The 21,277-nt window shown below is 25.2% G+C and overlaps 1 protein-coding gene across 1 annotated transcript in view; it reads left to right on the plus strand.

Moving 5' to 3' along the window:
- The first annotated feature begins 1,017 nt into the window (after positions 1-1,017).
- The window catches only part of sowah (ankyrin repeat domain family member sosondowah), a 145,944-nt gene continuing 125,684 nt past the window's right edge, over positions 1,018-21,277 (plus strand). The window contains exons 1-4 of the mRNA XM_011496816.1: positions 1,018-1,188; positions 1,325-1,386; positions 2,030-2,536; positions 3,837-3,998. Of these exons, the coding sequence (XP_011495118.1) occupies positions 1,062-1,188; positions 1,325-1,386; positions 2,030-2,536; positions 3,837-3,998 (858 nt within the window). The 5' untranslated portion in view covers positions 1,018-1,061. The remainder of the gene's footprint in view (positions 1,189-1,324; positions 1,387-2,029; positions 2,537-3,836; positions 3,999-21,277) is intronic.

Consider the following 21,277-nt stretch of genomic DNA (forward strand, 5'->3'; position numbering starts at 1 on the left):
TATAATGAAAACAAGGTATTTATTTGTTTATTTTAAATGTATCTAATAGGCTATAATTGGTATTTATGTATATATTAAATTATTATTAAAGTATTAATATGTTTTGATATGTAATTAAATGAATTACTTATAGTCCATTTTGAATACAATATTTATTTAGATTTTACGATTATCAATTAAACAATTTTTATTAACCATCAAAATCTATATTTATTCAATTTACTGTTACTCAAATTAATATTTAATTGAAAAAAAATATAAACTTTTTTTACAGAAATAGGATTATTGAATTATTGTTTACAAAATTTATAATTAACAGATTAATATATATCTAACTAAACAAAAATACTTTCGTTAAAAATATAAATGTTAATATTTAATCCCTAATTTTCTTTTATTTTTATCGAAATTAAATCCTCAATTTAGTATTTTCAACTAATTATCATATAGGATTTTCTTTCTACACTACATATTAAATAAAAAGAATCTCTATAATTATATAGGAACAAAGTCTAATGTCTAATTCCAGATATGTATATATTTAATTGTGCTAACATTTTAAATAATATAATACATGTAATACATTTATTAAACAACATATGAAAAAATTTGGTAAAAATATATCAACACAAATAAAATACATCTAAAAATAGATTTTTATCATTTAAAAATTAACCGTACAAAATTAAATAATGAATTACATGGTTAAATAAATTTCATGATGAAGTTAATTAAAATATTTGTTAATATAAATGATCTTATGTAATTTGCTAAATATATGTAAGTATGTTTAGTAATATATTCTCATGTTTTTTAATCATATATTTGAAAAGAAATAATGAAAAATCATTTTTTTTAATTTAAAAATTATACAGAATGAAGAATAGACCATATGTTAAACAGGACACGCATAATCTATGATTGAGAAATAAAAAGTTCAGATCAGCATATGAATATATGTATATATTGCTTGAAAATTGTTTCTGCTACTGTTACGTATAGCAGTAGTGACACAGCTTATGATATCGTGAGTCGACGGGAATGAGGTTAGTCAGTTTGTAATGGCGTCGCCTAGCGAGTTGTCTCTGGAAGAGATCCGCAAGTATTTGTTGGATAACGGTGGATCAGCTCTCAATCAGGATGTAGTAATGCATTTTAAAAAGTTTCTCACGGATCCGGAAACACGGGGTGAGTATTCTTTAAGCCATTTTTTCACATATTTTACGAGAATTATTTTCGTCGTCTTCCAATGTTCTGTAATTTTTTGAACTGCCACAAAATATTTTGTGTGTGACATAATTTGGAATTAATTTTTTATTTACAGTGGAAGCACGCAACCGTTTCAAAGAATACATTAACACGTTGGCAACCATTAAGTCTGACGAGGTATGTTACATTTGCTTCTTTGTGCATAGTGTAAAGTTTGTTTTCCTTTGTGCTAAAAGGAGAGGAAACGACTTGTTGCATGCTTGAGACGGTTCTACTGCGCTGTTGCCGCATTTACGTTGCTGTTGGTTTTTTTGTTGTACTTATGTACATGTGTTATTAATGCCGGTTTAAATTATTATCAATAATAAAAGCACTTTTATTTTGAGTTAAATGGCCTCTTTCGGTTTTAGGTTGAATGCAAGTGTTATAAGACCGTTTGATTTATTATTTTCTAATATTGTTTAAATGTATAATTTGCTTACGAATTTAATACAAGTGCCAATCCATTTGCATTTATGATTGTTAAAATAGATTTTCTAATATTAAATTATTTAAATGTTTTTAAGCTTGGCTATTTTTAAATATGAATGAAGTGTATTAAGGGTATGTGTGTAGATAATTATATATACAGATAAAATGAATATTGTTGTTGCTATGTATAATTATCACATATATTAAGTAAAGTTTTTTAAATGAATATACAAAATTAATAAATTGAATTAATATCTGGGTAGTGTTTCGATTCCTATCAAAATTGTTTATATTTTTAATTTAAATATAAGTACAAATGATCATAAAGTAATGCTTATTTTTGTTATAGGGAGAAAAATATCTTATATTAAGAAAGAAATTTCGCCAACCAACTTTAGATTTATCATCACCTACATTAAATTTTTCCTCATTTACTACATCGCCACAACGCACTTCTGAACTATCTTTCCTAAAAGAACCTGCACTCTATAAATCTTCACCAACATCACCTCTTACTTCTTCTCGAAATTTTGTCTCATTGGTTCATCGATTTCCACAAGAATCTTCTACAGAATTATCAGTAGGTTTACCTGCTATAGAAAGTATTGTATTATCCAATACTGAAATTACTGCTTTAGGACTTCATGAAAATTATAGCATATCTATCCCTGAATCTGTTATTAATAAGAATGTGTCAACTAAACCTACGAGAATTTCAAAAATTGATGGGAATGCAACTAGTTTTACTATATCTCCACCAGTACCACCTAGACGCAAGAGTCAGGATAAAATTAAATTATCAAATAAAGAAAATCAAACATTGGATAAAGGAAAACTTGAACCTGAAACAATTAAGGTTAGTATTTAAAGTTTATAAAATAAAGAACATTTATTTAATTTTTCACTTTAATGTTTTTTAATACAAACATGCACGTGTATATTATTTTAAAAATAAAAATTTTAATTTTATATGCATAAGGGATAAGACAACTGCTCTATTTTAATAATTTAATGCTTAGTTATAAAACGTTTAAAAATAATTGTATAAAAAGAATGTATACAAAATAAATACCTACATTGATTTTAAATAATAGATACTTTATAAATATTGAATAAACGAATTATTGTTAAATATAGTTTCTGTATATTTATAATTTTTAATTATATTTACAAATTTTATATTTACTCACCTAATTACCTGTAATAAATGTTTAATTTATATAACAATACTTTTTTATAATTAAATTGGTGTAATTACATATAATGGGTGATATTTATGATTGTAAATAGTGTGTTAAGTTGATATGTAAAACTTCCTTTCTTAATTTTGCTTAATTGTTATTCTAGATCTGCATATTTGTATTAATTTAAACTTTTAACTTTTTCATTTTTAAAATTAATTTGTTTAATGGATTAGGATTAATAAATAACTATACAAATATTTTTATTATTTCTAGTTATAATCTCAATTAACAAAAATTTACTACAATGAAAATATTATGAAATCTAAACATTTATTATTAAATAAGAAATTATTTTTTATTGATCATTTATAACTGCCTCATATATAACTATTATTTAACAATAAGTAAAAATGTAAATACATTTTCTAAATGTTTTTATAAACATAGAATATCAAATAATTTTTTTAGTTGATATACATTAATAACACTATATGTACCAAGAAATGTAACAAGAAAATTTCTAACAATCCAATTATCAAGAATATAATAATTTAATAAGCTTTGTAACTTTTAATGAAAAATAGTATAGAATCCAAAAACTATTTAAAATTAAAGTTAATAAAATAATATATAATTTGTAAATGTTTATGTTATTTAAATTTGTATATGCACATCTAAATATGGATATTTAGCGTTCAATTTGTTCCTTTCATAATTGCACAATTATCAACTCCATTATTTAGCATATCGTCGATAGAGAATTTGTTGTTCATCTCTGGTATATTCAAATTTTCGTCATGATTAGTCTTTTCCTTCCATATCTTTACTATAATTTACTTATTCTTGTTGGACTCTCTCTCTCTCTCTCTCTCTCTCTCTCTCTCTCTCTCTCTCTCTCTCTCTGTGTCTCTCTTTTTTTCATTATGTATATTTGCACTAAAACATTGTAGTCGTGAACATTTTAAAATATAGGAACATGAGGTGACTTCGTTCTTACCTATGAATCATCTGACTTCGGCGGAACAGTTGAGTGTGCGCGAGAGAATGCAGCGCTTTAACCGAATGGCTTCAGAGACCGATCTTCCAATTCGACCCAATGTCTCCTTGTTGCCGATTAAAAAACGCTCCGATAAGGTAATGTTACTAACAATCTTCTTTTATTTGCATTGCCTATTATATTGAATTTTTGGAATATCGTTTCGAATAATATTTTAATTCTTTTCAATTATTGACCATAAGTATAATGATCATAATATAAGTATAATTATAATATTGCTTTAAATACAAGCGTCAAATTTTGAATAAGTTAAATAAGATTATACCTCCTTTTAATATAAATTAATTTTTAATTCGTACTTGTTCAAATATCATACAGTAATGAAGACTTACAGTTATAATTATAATTTTATTCATTCTCATAAATATTTTTTAATATATTTTTTCATAATTTTATGTTTAAAATAATAAACAGAAAATATTTTTTATTATATTATTATTTATAATGGATTATGATAATTTCTTCAAAATCTTAAACAGCTTCATTAAATACGTATTGTAATAAAGAAAATTTTATCAACTGCAGTAATATTTAATGGTTTAACGAATGGTTACAAAAACTTTTGATATGGAAAGTTCGATATGGAAGATATGGATTATTAATATTTTGTGTATATGAAATTCTGCTATTACTGAGAATAGTATCGAAAGCACCACCTGCATAATATTAATTGTCAATAATTGAAGTAACTTATTTATATATATAAACAAAATATACATATACATATACATAAAACAAAGTAATTGAAGTAACTTGTTTATATATATGTATGAAAGAATGTTGTGAAGAACGATTTGTGTAAATACGAAATAAGATTTATTTCTAATTAAAATTGATTACGGAATTATCAATAGATTATAATTAATTTTAATGTATAACCGGAATTTAGATTTTATTAATTTAAAAAGAATTTTTTTAACGTTATTCACCAAAACACTTAAGATGGTTATTTTTGCATACAAACTCTTCAATGACTCGTATCTTTTTATAAACTACCAAACATAGTATTGTTCTACAGTGAACAGTTAATATTAAATGGACTTGAACGTGTACACGTGACCATAGAGTCGATGTTAAAGGGAAATACAAAGCCCATGAAGTAAAAAAAGGGAAGAAGGGTCTTTCCAAGGCTTTGACTTGCGTCGAAGCACGAAGCACGCGCCCATTTCCGAATGTCCTTCGTAATCCCCCGCAGCTTGTTGGTGTTGCCTCCGGTAGCGCTTCTCCGATGTGTATTTGTGGCTTGCTATAATTGTCATGTTTTCGCTGTGGTATCATTTCTCATAAAATACATTAACATTAACCGCGCTGTAATTGAATAGTCGCGTGCCACTATAGCATTGTTGCAATGTAAACGCGTTATTTATAAGTTTTTTTTATTTTTACTGACATTTCAAAGGAAGTATAATATTTCTTAGATTATTGTAACATATAATAGACACATAAAAGTATCTTATTTTTTACTATCTTTATTCGGTTTTTTAATCTAGAGATTTACTATGTTTTATGAGATTTACTATGTTATATTTTAATAAACTTATGTAAAATTACTATATTCATTTAATAGTAAGTTGTACGTATCGAAATTATATTAAATTAATAGTGATATAGTTTTATAATAACATGGAATAAACTAATTAAAAATTAATAGTTTTTAAGTTTTTAATATTTTTAATATTAATAGTAAATTGAAAGAGATTCATTTACATGAGATGTTATGCTTTAATCTACTATAGTTTTTAACTGTTAGTTACGTAATATTTCTCTTTCAGAAGATGGAATGAGACTAGATAAATAAATGAAATTTTTACAATTGTTATATTTATAATATTGTTACTGTTAATGTATTTCTTTATTCAAAATAAAAAATTATATATAATTTTATATAAAGACAATTTTAATAATAAAATATTTGCACAAAAAAGGACTAGGAAATAGAATTATAATAATGAAGTAATGTTGTGAGTGTATCAAACATTAAATAATTAGATTTTAGACCTGTTATGTTTTAATATCTGTATAACAAGCTTAAAGAATTTTTTTATATATAGAAAGAATGAAAAATGGATCTTTGAATGCTTTACAGTGAAATGATATTTGAAGATATGACTAATGATTTTTTATATTGAGATTAAAAGTATTCTAATATTCCAAATAGTTATTTTTTATTTTATTATATATTTCTGTATAAAGTAACAACTACCTATGTATCAATTTGATATTTAATTGTAAAATATTATAATTTTATAAATATTTATTCTTTCTTTGATTCTTTTATTTTTGAAACTATTTTGGCTGCAATATTTAATTTAATTTATTTTATTACGTAGAAAACTTAATAGTGAGTATTCGATAAACAGCGAAACATTTACTTTAAAAGGAATAAGGAAAATGCAATTGCCTTTATATTAATATATTATATTATATAATATATTATATTATATAATATATTATATTATATAATATATTATATTATATAATATATTATATTATATATTATATAATATATTTATTATATAATATATTATATTATATAATATATTATATTATATAATATATTATATTATATAATATATTATATTATATAATATATTATATTATATAATATATTATTATAATATATTATAATTTATAATATATAATATATTAATATATAAATTGCCTTCGACACTACATCTCTTAGCAAGTGTTTACGCTAATTAGGATCATGTATGTTTTACCTAGAGGCGAAATTGTAACATGACAGTAAAAGCATAGAGTTACTTCCTTTGTTAAAATATCTGAAAAATGGTATACATAAAATTTAAATATTAGAATAAAAATTGTAAGAAAAGGCAGGTATAATGTTATAATTTTATTAATATTTACTGAGATGTATTTAATAATTTTTGTTTGTTATTTAAATTTAAAGCCTAGTTAAGCCTACCAAAGTAAATTTTGGCCAGTTATTTCTAACTTTACCGAAATATTACGTTACATAAAAATGATAAATTTTATAAATTTGTTAAATCTTTTTTCGTTAAATATTAGCTATAATTTAGTGAAGAAAAAATCGATAATATGAAAATAAGTGCAAAAGCAATAAGAATTCTTGTTAAATTTAAATGTCGAACTGGAAGACGAAGCCTTTCACATTCTAGTTGCTTGGTTTGCGAGGGCGCGCTTTAACACGGTCATGTCGAAGCCGGAATTTCGTTTGGCTACGCATATATTAGGATGTTCTCTTGCGAAACTTCTACGCGCCCGCGAGCCAAAGTTTACTCGGCAGTGCCCTTGCTTTAAGAAACAGAATATCAGTCAAAGCAAAGAAGAGTGGGAGAGAGAAAGAGGGAGTTAAAGGCAAAGGCACAAGGGTGTAAACCGCGCAAAGTAATCTTACAGAATGTATATGCAAAAGAGGGATTGTTGAGTTGAGGGCGCCATCACATTGGGAGGTTATACGGCCACAGCTTGCACAATCCTTCAGGCGACATCCGACAAGGCCTGTCGAAACGAAGTTGATCTTTCTCCGCACTTCCATATACGTAGCATGTTTCAGGATGCTTCACAAATATGTAGGTACGGAGAAATCGAATAATCTAGTCCTTGGATTATTTCTAAAAATTTTATTATAAAAAATTGATGCTTTATTAAACTCAGATTTGCATGAATAAATATACTGCGCAAAGGCACACAGGACCTCAGCTGGTTCTTTAATTTTTAATACTCAATAGTTATACATGAAATTCTTATACTTTTTAAAATTAAGCATGGATATAATCGATATTTTATTTGAAAAATTTATTAATTTAATTTAAATGACTATTTCATCAATTATTATATTGTTGTTCAACCTTTAAAATATAAAGTAAATTATAATTGGTATCCAGTAATATAATTAAATTATATTTTCAGATATAGTATTTGTTATTAGCTCCGTTATTAGAAATATTATTTTACTTTTGAACTCAATACCTTTTATTAATCTAAATACAGTAAATATATAAAAAAATATATTAATAAATTTATCGGTAAATATAATACAAAATTATATTATTATTAATATATAGTCAATATGTATTATTCATCGTCGATTTAATAATTACGTATTGCATATTATTTTATTACTTACGGATTTAAATGCAATCTTTAAAAATAAATCTTTACTTAATTTAAACTGCACATATCAGTAACTGTAACTGTTCATGTATTACATGTTATATAATATTTAATTTCAAGCATATGAGAGATTTAAATTTAAATTTAAAAGAGATCAAAATTAAATTTTCAGATGTGATACAATTATAGCTATGTAGATTTTATAATTAAAACTATTTTCCATAATATCCAATGAAAACGATTAATGCAAAACATATATGGTATTAATTTTTCAGTATTAAATTTTAATTAATAATCGTTTTCATTTTAAGTATTTATAATGTTTGAAAAACCAAATCTAATTTTGGATAAATTATGAATTTGTTGTAAATAAAGTTTAAAATTTAATATATTACGTTAACATTACTTTATACTATCACTCTATTCGTTAGTTCCCTATTCTTCAATTACGTTCACAAAAATGTACATTAAATACTTGTATATCTACTATATTATTAGAGCAATTAAATATTGCTAGAAGCGTCTATGTAATAAATGCATCCATAAGTGAACTGCAACATACCATTTATAGATGAAATTTACTATCTGAAATTGCATCTTCGATTGTATCATAGCCAGCAGTGGTTTCCTTGCAGAAGGTAAAAAGACAGAATATCGAATAAGCAATTCTTCGTTCCTGATTTCGTATCACAGCAGTAGAACCAAAACTTTCATTCGTTTGACTCTCTTTATCTCTTAATTTTAATCTACTTTTGCTCGGCAGGACTGCACTGTTTGGAGTCAATTTCCATTTTTCATTTTGTTTAAACAGAGACAAAAATTCCCGCCGAGCTATCACGCTGCGGGTAAGAAGACTGTATCATTGTTTATACAAGAAATATTTTAGCTATTAATCAAAGTCGCACGTGCGCTGCGCCATAATATCAAGAGGAAGAAAAGGGATGAAGCATTTGCCAAGGTAGAGATCCATTATTAGTGTCATTGAGATATGACAGAGGAAGTAGTCTGTGATTGCGTATCATACACTTAGGTTAGATCATTGCATGCGTCCAGATGAATGATTGGTTGGCGTGGAGACAAGATTCCATAGCATTGTCTGCGATACATAGTTATTAGAAGTACAAGCTACGTGGTTTACGTATATTAACAGTAAAAAAAAACAATAACAAAAAAACAGGACATCGTGAATTCTAATTAAAAATAATATAGAAACTACGACGTTATTAGTCTCAAATTATGAATTTTAATGCTTCAGCTACTACGCACGTCTACGGAGTGTGACTTCTATGATCATCAGTTGTCTGTTCAATTTTAATTTTAGCCTGACCTATTATTACAAGGATCATAAATTTATAACCTATTCAAATATTCAATAAAGCTAAAATGATTATAATAAGTTTTTCAATGTAAAACTATTTGAATTAATTTGAAAGATTTAATGATTAATAATCAGGTATAAAAAATTTGTTTATTAAAGGTATTTTAGAAAATATTTGTACAAATTTTCATGAGTTTCCAAACTTAAGAAACAATTGTATATAAAATTATTTGAATATATTATTTCCAATTTAAATTTTTGTTTATTCCAATCAGCATGTTTTGTTAGTTATTTGAAAGATCATAAATTCAAATTAGGAAAGATTTTCGTGTTTAGGTACTTTATTACATATTAAATAGAAATAAATGCAAATTCGTATTTACTTGACAACTATATTGGAAATGAGAAAAAACTTTATAAATATTGAGCTTCAGTTATAAAAGACAATAAAATACATTATTTCGTATACATATTTGTATTACACTTTAAATATATTATATTACATAATTAAATGTTTTCATAGTTTAATGGTTTAGAAATCTAAAAATAATATATTGTTTCAAATGTGAATATTGTACAAGATAAATGAAATTATGGTCTCTATCAATAATTTTGTAAGGAAATGAGTTTTGTACGAGTTATAAAATTAATATTAATATTATTCACATATATTTCTTTTATATAGCATGTTCTTACATAAATAAAAATTCGCTCTATATCAAAAATGAAATATTAACAAAAGCAATTAACGGAATCTTGTTTATAAATGTATCTTGTAGTGGTTTAACTGAAAATCTTGAGAAGTAATAAAGTAAAATTGCTTATAAAGTTAGCAAAGACAAAATATATTGGTATATAAGCACATATGCGTATAAATAAAAAATTATATATAAGGAAGTTTAAAAAGTAATGTAAAAGCAAAAGAAAATGTAAAGGATAGAATAGGACAGTGTGGCATAGTCTCCTATAAAGCAATGTGTTGATAAATAGATAGTACGACGTATCCATGTGACTCCGACTTAAGCTACCGCCGCCCACTTTACAGAGAAAAGTAAAGACTTTGTACGCAGGTACTGTTAATTTAATTAGGATACTTTATTTGCACACGATACCTAAAACGAGATAAGATTTATCTTGTACTGCTTTATAGAAAACTACATAGTATAACAAGACAGTAGAGTTGTGGTGTTCCCTCTGTGTATGCTGTGTGAAAAGCGAGTGGGGTTGACGTACAAAAGGATAAAAAGAATTCTTGCTACACGCAAGCGATGATTCTTCTTGATGAAATTAGTTTTATGTAATTAAATAATCCATGCATACAAGCCGGACGAAATTACGTTTTATTCTTTTACACTGAGAATTTTGTAATTAATTAATCATTGTATTATGAACGAAGTGAAGTAGCTCTTTTGCTGGTTTTATATACTAGCATGGACTACAGCCAAATGATTATTTTACTTAATTTTTTTTTAAGTCCTAAGGCAAAGAAAGTTCGGTTGTAGAGAAAAATATAATGAAAGAAACAATTCAATATAAAATTATATTTTAAGGGTTGGTGAATATATTATAAAAATTTTATATTGTATAATATTTTTATTATATACTACAGCTATCTTATGACATGGAATTTTTGAGCAGATAGTTATAGATAAATATTATATATTATTATAGATAAATATTTCTTAAAAATCTAGTTCAATGACGTAAATTAATTATTACATAAAAATTACACTTAATTATTGTAAACTTTAGTAAAATTAAAAGCTGTACTATAAGTGAAAGAAGCTTTAGTATATAGTGAATAATTATCAAAAAATCATCTTGAACTATTTTTTGCAATAATCAGTACGAATTTTCTCTTAAAAAGATTTATTGATTATTATTATATGAATATTATTTTAGAAGAAAATACTAACTTTAAACAAGCGTATGAAGAAGATAGAAATATTTTCTGAGAATAATTTTAATCTTACGTAACGATAAAACGTTTGATGATGCTAGAATTCTCCGAAAAGTTGTCAATATTCATTTATTTTATTATAAATTTATCTCAAAGATATGCATAAAGCATTAATGTTTTATCATTTGAATTGGTATGTGTGTATCCACTAAATTCAATTGCTCGATGAATAGATTATACTTGTTATACTTGTTAGGTAGCAGAAAAAATTCATTTCGAGTTTTGAAAATAAAAAAATACATAAAGATTGAATAAATGTATTAACATATTTTGTTTTATCTATTATTTTTATGTGATGATTTTATTTTACTAAGATTAGCTATTGCATTGAAAATTACTATTCTTTACGCAGATTTTTATTTTCAATGTTCATTGTATATGTATATACAAACATGATTAATAGTAAACTATTTAATAAAATTGTAATATATAATATAATATATACTATATATACATATGTACAGTAATAATTTAATTATTATGAATCTATGTTATAAATTTCGGAATATTAGTAAAAATTATATTTAATAAATATTTTAATTTTATCTTATGAAAGTATATAATATACAAAATTTTTTGTAGAAGTGTAAACAAATATGTTATTGTCAAAACTTGATTGGTGAATTAATTTAAAGAAATCTTATTTAAAATTATAAGTGAAATATTTTATTATTTGAAATTGCCAAGTTTATGTATTTTTCTACGGAGAACATGATGTATATAATATCTAGAATAATTATCAATTTTAAACAACAAATTATTAAATATATATTAAATAAAATATCTATTAATATTTTTTATATATAGTATATAATAATATTTAATATATGTAATCACATTTTTATATACATATATCAATTATTTTTTATTATATTAATATTTAACATTAGATATTAAGTAGGTTAATTTATTTAAGTAAATATTAGTTTTATATCACTTATTTTTTTTATTAATTTTAATGTGAAGCTGACTCAATATTGATACTATTGTTATAAAAGGATATCTACAATTTTATTAATTAAGAAAGCCAATTGAAAAGCATTATTTTCACAAATTTATATTTTTGCAATTGATATTTATTGGAAAAAAGATATATAGATGCGAACATTGTTTTGTCAGATTCCTCGATCGTTGTTGCCATGGATTCCCACATCCATCAACGCGAGATACGTTGTCATCAAAAACTGACTGGTCGTAGCTCTGTTTGAAAATATATAATTTTTAGGTTATAACGATCATGAACTGGCTGTTCTTCGAAGCGGATTTTTTATTTTTATTCCATCTTGAAATCTTTTTTACATGATTTTTTTTAAAATTATAAATAAAATTGTTAATTTATTTATATTTTGTAACAAAAGAATCGGATTTTTGTAGTCTTTTAAATGATTTTGTTATAAAAAAAGAAATGTAATTCTAAAGCTCTAATTAGTAAATATAATTAATACAATTATTATGAAGAAATTTAGTTTTAAAAGTGCTATCATTAATTTTTATATAGTATTTTAAAAATTTTATTGAACGATTAATTAATTTAAATGCATTGTTTATTTTTAAAAAGCACATTAAAAATTATTGCTATTGTATAAATAATCATTCGAAATATAATAGTCAAAATAATTATTCTTAGTTTTTTCAAATATAAACATTTTTATATAAATTTTAAAGGTTATAATCGAGGACAAAAAAGTGAAGTCATATATAGAATATTACATTATAAAAAGGAGAAACCATTTGCTGAAAAAGAGAGATTAATAAGAGAAGATTATATTAGTTCGTAGATGCAATCTTTATTAAACTTCATTGGCATATTGGATTGTTTCCCGTGAGCTAAGTTGTAAAGAGAAGATATACGTGCGTGCGCGCGCGTGTTTGTGTGAAAGAGAGGAGTTCGAAAAAGAGAATCGAATAGATCGGCGGAGACAGGACCAGACGTTCTTACACGACATTAGCCACAGATGAGGTTCGATAGTGTCTCTGATCGTGAAATGCAAAGCTGGGCGTGGATATCTCCTCTGGTTCTGCGCGACGGGAGTGATCGACCGACCGATAAAGTCCTACCGATCCTGCTGGAGTCGTGTGCGAACGCTCTTTCCCCGCCTTAAATTGAATTACTCCTAATTTGTCATCGGACAATTTGATGCTTATCGCGTATGGCCGATTCTATTGTTTCTAAATGGTAATGACATTTCTTAAACTATGTCAGGAATAAGAATTGGCATACTAAAGAGTTAGTAAGTCTGGTATTCGTTTTACATTATTTATATTATTTACAAAATTTTTATTATATCATTAATAATTAAAACTTTGTTGATATTTTAGTTTTATAAATTTAGTTATATAAAAATCAAGTACATTAATGTATAAATAAGTTGAATCTCGTACATTTTAACGCTTGTGTTCTTGATTCATTTCAAATACAATAATACTGATAGATCTTAAACTTTAAATACTTAAAATTATATTTCAATATAAATATTAAAATGTCCACCATATAATAAATGTACACGGATCAAATATTTATTTTTAAGAGAATAAAATTAGTAATAATATCTGGATAGATGTGAAACAATCAACATCTAACTAGAGTATGAAACAAAAAGAGAATATATTTTTTATAATAAAAGTTGTTAATTATTATTAGAACTTTATAAAACTTGCCAATAATCTTTAATATGTAGTGTATTTTGAAATCACAATACTATATTATATTCATATCATTCAGAAACAATATTATATTCATTTATAAAATCTAGCTATTCTTTATTTTTGTTTACAAACAAAATATATCATCGAAACAACCTATTCATTAAATTTCAATAATGCACACGTCTTATAAAACACGTATAAGAAACAGCACGGTTCGATTTGTTCTTTCCTTCTATACGTGCAATAAACATCTCGAAAATGAATTTCACCATGAATGAAGATTAACATATTTACTGAATATAAATTCTCCATCTTGAATATTCTTGGAGATGAATAATCTTATTCTCTCGTATCCATAAAATCATCGTCCCTTGCCCTTTCCTCTCTACGATGTACGATGTAGAAAAGGCTAACCGCTGCTGGTTTCTCTTATTTCCCGTTTACAACCATACGCGCAACAATTCGTCCTTGCGAACTCGATCCGATTGGGATCGAGTGCATGAAATGATCTTCCGTTAAACTACTTCTCTTGGTTACAAAGTCTCGCCTCTTTCCATTCCGTTTTATTCTGCCCTTTTGTTCTATCTGTGTATCTATCTATTTATCTGCTTGCACAAGCCGTTGTTTTATGCTAAACGAGAGAGAGAAGGAAGGAGAGTGAGTGAGAGGGGGAGGGGGATCGCAACACCGAAGTAAGAATCGTCTTATCAGAGATCTGAGTTGCGCAGTGAGCGGCTATTTGTATTCATAAGTCTGCGGGAGGCCGGCGCTCGAGAAGTCTCTCTCTCTCTCTCTCTCTCTCTCTCTCTCTCTCTCTCTCTCTCTGTCTTTCTCTCTTTCTTTCTTTTTCATACACTCTTGTGTAGTGTATATAAATGCTGGATGATGCTTCTACTGCATCTCTTTGCCTCCTCTGCATCTGTTAGCTCATTGGGATAACATTTTTAAAAACAAGAACAAAATCTGTTCGCGAAAACGGTGCATCTCTCAAATAAAATTTTAGTTTGTTGCGAATACTTTGTACTTCTATATACTTAGCATTCTCTTGCGGAGTATAATTCTTGAGTGTTAATTTTTGAATGCGAACTTAGTTCTGACATCAGAACAATAATTGTTTAATATACAAAAGTAAATTAAAAATGTAAAAATTTGTCACTAAAGTAAAATTCTTTAAGCTTCAGTTTCGTGCATGATATTTACATATTTACAAACAAAATATATCATCGAAACAACCTATTCATTAAATTTCAATTCCAAATCTATCATCTATCGTCGCTCTAACTTCTATAACTGTATTCTAATAAACGTATTGAAATCAAATTCTTGCTTCTAGTTAAGATTAATCATTTATTTATTTAATACAAAATTTTTCGTTACTTTCAATGGTTTTTAAATATTGATTTAATTTAAATGGTTAAGTTAAAACAAGGCGTAAGTAAGACATTATGATCCGTTCTGATATTTATTGTCTTTTTAAGAATCTATTAATAATTTATTATCCTTTTTACATTTTATAACATATAATCACTCTACACAACGTAATAATTCTCCTTAAGCGTTATTATTGTTTATTTTTTATAAAATGTGATCAATTAAATGCCATATTTAACCCATATACAGATATTCGCGAGTCGATCTGTTTTATTCATACACATTTTATTCGGCTAGAGTCGATATACATTCGTGTATATATTGACACGTGCTCGCAGAGAGTTTCTAAAGGTTATACAACATAGTGTACGTAGTATGCAAATACACGTGTACTACGATATCCAAGGTGGGACCCTATGGGGTCCCAACGTGCACATATCGAAGTCCCGTGCGAAGAATGTGACCAGTCATCGGGCCATTTAATTTTTCGTGGATGCCACCCGTTGTGCGTGTTTGCTCAGACCTGCTGTGAGCACAAATTACCTCACGACCGAATCGCCGCGTTGCTGACTGCCAAGCTATCTCATGCGCCAGCAACGAAACTAAAGAAGACAGCTTATAACAGTTGCTTCGCATATACCGTTTCAAGCGAGTTTGTCCTTCCTTCCTCCGTGTTATTCATGGTTCATTTTGGTGCAGAAATTGCCATGATTTTTGACCGCTTGATAATGTTTCTATTTCTCAAAACATTAAAGTATTTTAAAAAGTAAATGGATAAGTAATGCACGGATTTTTGACATTTTTCGTATTTGAATTTAAGATTAATAATATATAGAGAAGGAACAACAAATATTTTTTATATATCTGAGTTTATTTAAAAATATTTGAAATTATGATCAAAGTAGGCTTACATTATATAATTTGTACAATGAATTTAATTAATTCTTAATACGCTGGAGAATTATAATAAATATTATAATGATAATTTGTATTAATTTAATAAAAATTATATTAAATATTGAGTAATTAATAAATTAATTCATACTTTTACTTAAATACAGTAATACATATGCATTGATTATTTATAAATATTATTGTTTTTACATTCAAAAAATTTTAATACTAATTTTATTCATTTTAAATTAATTTTAGAAGAACCTTTTAATCATTTAACATTTTTTACTGTATTGATTTTTTTTTAAAATTTTTTTTATTTTATAAGATATATAAACAATAGTATTAATTTTAATTTTTGTTTGTATTGCTTATTTATAGATAGTCGTGTTCATTAATGTCTTCATTATTTTTGTGATACAACGATTTACTCATACATTTATATACGTTTATATTTGACAATCCCTCTTGTTTCGTATATATGTATATCACAATATGCATACATACTCAAGTTATACGAGGTAGTGCGAGGGCGCGTTTTGTTATCTATATGCTAATCTATTGAAGTGGTACCTATAGATTACATCACTGTATTAGCTTGAGGCGATGCAGAGTATCAAGGTAGCATGGAATAGAGAAAGGACGTCTAGTCACGCGTGTTTTCCGTACAAATGCTCACTCAATCCTTTATCCCATCTTATATATGCATAAGCCATAAGAGATTCTCTCTAGGTCTCACTTTACGGTCGTTCTGAACACGCCTGCAAAAGGAATTTGGCTAGCATATGAAGCAGACGATTTATGAACATCTATATCCAAGATTATATTCGCATATATCGAACAATTTAAACAAATTTTTAATCTGCTGTTGACTATTATATAGAATCTAGTTTTGAGTAATTTCTTTGGACAATTTCATTGTAATTTCGTTCTCAATTATAAAGGTCGAGCTGTTTGTTATAAACTAACTCATAAATTTGTATTATTTTACAACTGACAAATAATTTCTGTATTCGTATCGATTATGGTAATTTATTTATTTAAAGCTGAAATTTATAAATAGAATAGTAATAGTATATTTAAATTAGTTTACCGATTTTGATATCAAAATTATAATTGATTTACACATATTTCAAAATTTGTTTAAAAGGCACGATATTAAATTTATTTCTAAATATTAAATAACCATTGTAAGCAGAGTATTGTGCAGCTTAAGTATTGTAAATTACATATTGACTAGATTTTATTTTTGACATCGTCACTATCCTTGTTAGTAACATCATAAATTAACAAAATTTCAAACACCTACGCACTCTGAGCCATCCTCCTTATGACGAGTTTCCTGCCTATCCTTGATCGGTTCTCACGCATGACTCGACACAAGCAACTCGCACGTTGTATTAATGTTAAGGATATGATAAACTATAGCGACTAAAAATTTATGCATTAATCTTCATTTCTGATTGTTCTAACTTATAAATTTTAATTAAATTTCTTCAAATTAGTGCTTTCATTCTTTGATTTTAACGAAAATTTCATCAAAATTATTTTTTTTTATATAATTATTACATCAATTTGTAATAGTAGAAAATTTAAAGTGTAACTATTATTTTGGTTTTATAATAAATATATATTATTAATGAGTAGAGGTAGTGATAAGCCATAAGGTTCTAAATAAATTTTTGATAAATTAAATAATAATGTAATTAAATAAATATTAATATAAATATGAATATTCTATGCATCTTTAAATTAAGTTTTTAGCAGTCAAGTAATTATTGATTTTCGAGCTTAATATTATTTTTTATTAAAAATAACCTTCAATTATTTTACTATACAGTAAATTTGTGAGAAAAAATGTTATTAATTAAATTTATTATAATCTAATTTATCAAATTGACATATGAGGACTGGATTTTAATTACTCAGTCAAGCTTTATACAAGTTTTTCTATTGCAAAAGTAATCATATGTTGAAATTATTGTTTCCAATTTATAATGTAATTGTTTTTAAATTTCATAGAAAATTAATTAAAATATTGTACATCAAAATACATATTAAATGTAGGTTGTATCTTATATTTTATAGATTAAAAAAAGTAATAATATTAATTTGTATATATTTAATATTCAAAAGAAATTAATTTTCTTTCAAGATTTTAAATTTAATACAAATAATGCTTATATAGTTCGTACTTTTCATTGAAATATTTTTAAATAAATAGTTGGAATAGAATAAAATATCGGGGAACATAAAATTAAATCACGAAATATTATATTACTTTAAACTGAGATTGACAATGTATGATGCAATAATTACGTTTATAATGTGATAACGAAAAGTATGTTTCCTAGTGTAGTTAACTAAGCCTCTATAGATTGCATCCTATTTTTCTGTCATCAATTGTATCGCGAAAATATTTTAAATCCTCAAAGAATAAGCACTTTCGAATTTTTTCTACATAATAGGTATTGCGAAAAATTTGTACTATTAGAATTCAAGAGTTTTTATTCAGAGAAAAAATTTAGAATAAAAATTCCGATTTTAACATGATAATTATTATAATAATGATATTTATTTAATATTGCTGTATGTTGAGTCAGTTGATAATTTATCAATTTTCCTTATGTTTGATAGTCATTTGTATGTGATACCGATATAAAATTAAAAATTATCATATCAATATATTTTTATTGGGCAACTGTATTAATTTATATTCTAAAGAGCACCTGAAAATAGGATGTATTGATGATTGTGCGATCAAACAAACAAGTTTCGTTGTTAATTTGTTCCATTTTAAATTTATCTAAATAATATAAATAATTGGCAGGTATTACAAGTAAATTTTCCTCAATTTTATTTGAGAACAATGTATTTAAATTTTCTTATTTATTCGTCAAGATTTTTTATCTCTTTTTAGAACCCACTATCGTATTCTATTAGAAAATGAAATTTTTGTTAGTGTACTTCAATTATAAAATCTTGGTAAAAAAATTCAATTTTAATTTGATTTTTTTGTCTATTATTAATAAATTATTATCATCAAACTTAATGAAGTATAATCTATAGTTACGAATATATTATAATGACGACGATTAACGAAAATATTGAATCTATAATTATCAAATTTATTAATCAAGATACTGATACTATGAAATCCAGTTAGTATTAGTAGCAACATAAAAATTATACAATTTAATATTTTTAATACGTTTGTACGTTTAATACAGTTGAGCTAGTATAATCAAATCTCTTGTAACTTGTTATGATTTGTAAATCTTTACTTATTTACTTACATTAAGTTACTGTAAGTTTAAAATGAATTTATGTTTGCCATAATACGACAAATAAGTAATATCAATCACCTGAACTTGTTTTCCTTATATTGTAAGAAGTATTTAACGTATTTTATAATTATACTAATTTGAATCACAGTCTGATATTCATTTTGCGAATTTTGTAAATTTTTATAAGTATGATTTTTTACGGTGATTTATTATTAAAATATTTAGAATATTTATTAAAATATAATAAAAAGATTTATTAAATAATTGACGCTGCGCGGTTTAAGTACTCGAATCAGCAGATTACTGTATTCATTTAAAAGCTTAACAATTAAATCAACTATTATTTATTTATTTATTCATTCACGTACAATAAATATTTATTTTTCATCAATTGATATTGACATTTGGAAATACTCGCATTGATTTTATTCAATTCAGTTTACTTTTTTTGATAAATGAAAATAAGAATATAGTATAATTATAAAATTATTCTTTAAATATAATATCTTACAAATAAATAGAGATTGAACAAATTTAATTAAAAATTATATTTTAAAAAATTGTATATAATAGTTATAATATCTGTATTCAAACAATAGATAAAATCGAAAGTAATAGTATAAAGTAACTTTTATTATAAAGTTTCAATCAGTCCAAATGTTATTATTTACATTATATGCATTAATAGAATGAATAACGCTTCACATTTCATAAGAGTGTCCATTATAAAGTATAAATGATGATATTATAGTCATTTTATAAATTGATAAAGCTAAAATATATAAATCATGTTAATAAAATATGTAGTTTGTTTATAGTGTAAAGGTACTATACACTTTATAAGCAGATAAAAATAAAATTATAATTTTATTCATGATAATACGTATTACGTCGATTTGCAACAATGCATCGCGCAATTAATGCGAAATCAATTATGTTTGAGTAATGAGTTTCGAAAATCTTGGGAGTGAAATGTTTTACTGCTTCCATTCTAATTATGGTAATATAAAGCACCAATTGAAGTCGGCGAATGCGGATTGGTACGCATCATGATAGTGATAGTTAGGAGGCGTCGCCGAACCGAACGCTGAATCACCCGGCTAGAGTTTTCCTGTCAGCGCCAGTAGCTTGGAAGGCCTGTCGTATTGCCTCGTACTCTTATTCGAAATGAATGAACGAACGCCCATTATAGGAATAAATCAGTCTAATGTTATCCACAGAATCACATAACCAATCTCTCACACTATGTTAAATTTAGACACTTCTCTTACACAATTTATTGATAAAAAAAATGACATTTTTACTTACAATTTGAAAATATGAACGTTTGTTTTATGTTTGAATGATTATTGGTTGAGAAATAATTTATTATATTTACATAAGAAGAAATGTTAAAATATTCTTAATTTACGGTTAATATTATAAATAAAAATTAATTTTATTTTTAAACGTAAAACTGTATAATCCTCATAATAAATAAGTAAGATGAACATTAAAATATTCTGGTATATTTAGAAATTCATTAATCAATATAAATTAATGGTATTACCTAAATGAGAAAAGCAATTTATTATTTAAAATATTTTAGTAAGTTATTTTCATTTATATAATGGAAGAGATTAATTGATTGATACATCTAAAAAATTATGAATTAAAATACTTACTATAAAAACAGTTAAATGAGTTTTATGATTGATTCGAGTATTATTAATTATTATGAATTATATAATATTTTTATGAAATAATTGCCAATAATTTTATTAAAATGAATTTATCTGATTT

This window comes from Ceratosolen solmsi, unplaced genomic scaffold, assembly GCF_000503995.2.
Source record: "Ceratosolen solmsi marchali unplaced genomic scaffold, CerSol_1.0 scaffold29, whole genome shotgun sequence".
NCBI classification, from domain to species: domain Eukaryota; kingdom Metazoa; phylum Arthropoda; class Insecta; order Hymenoptera; family Agaonidae; genus Ceratosolen; species Ceratosolen solmsi.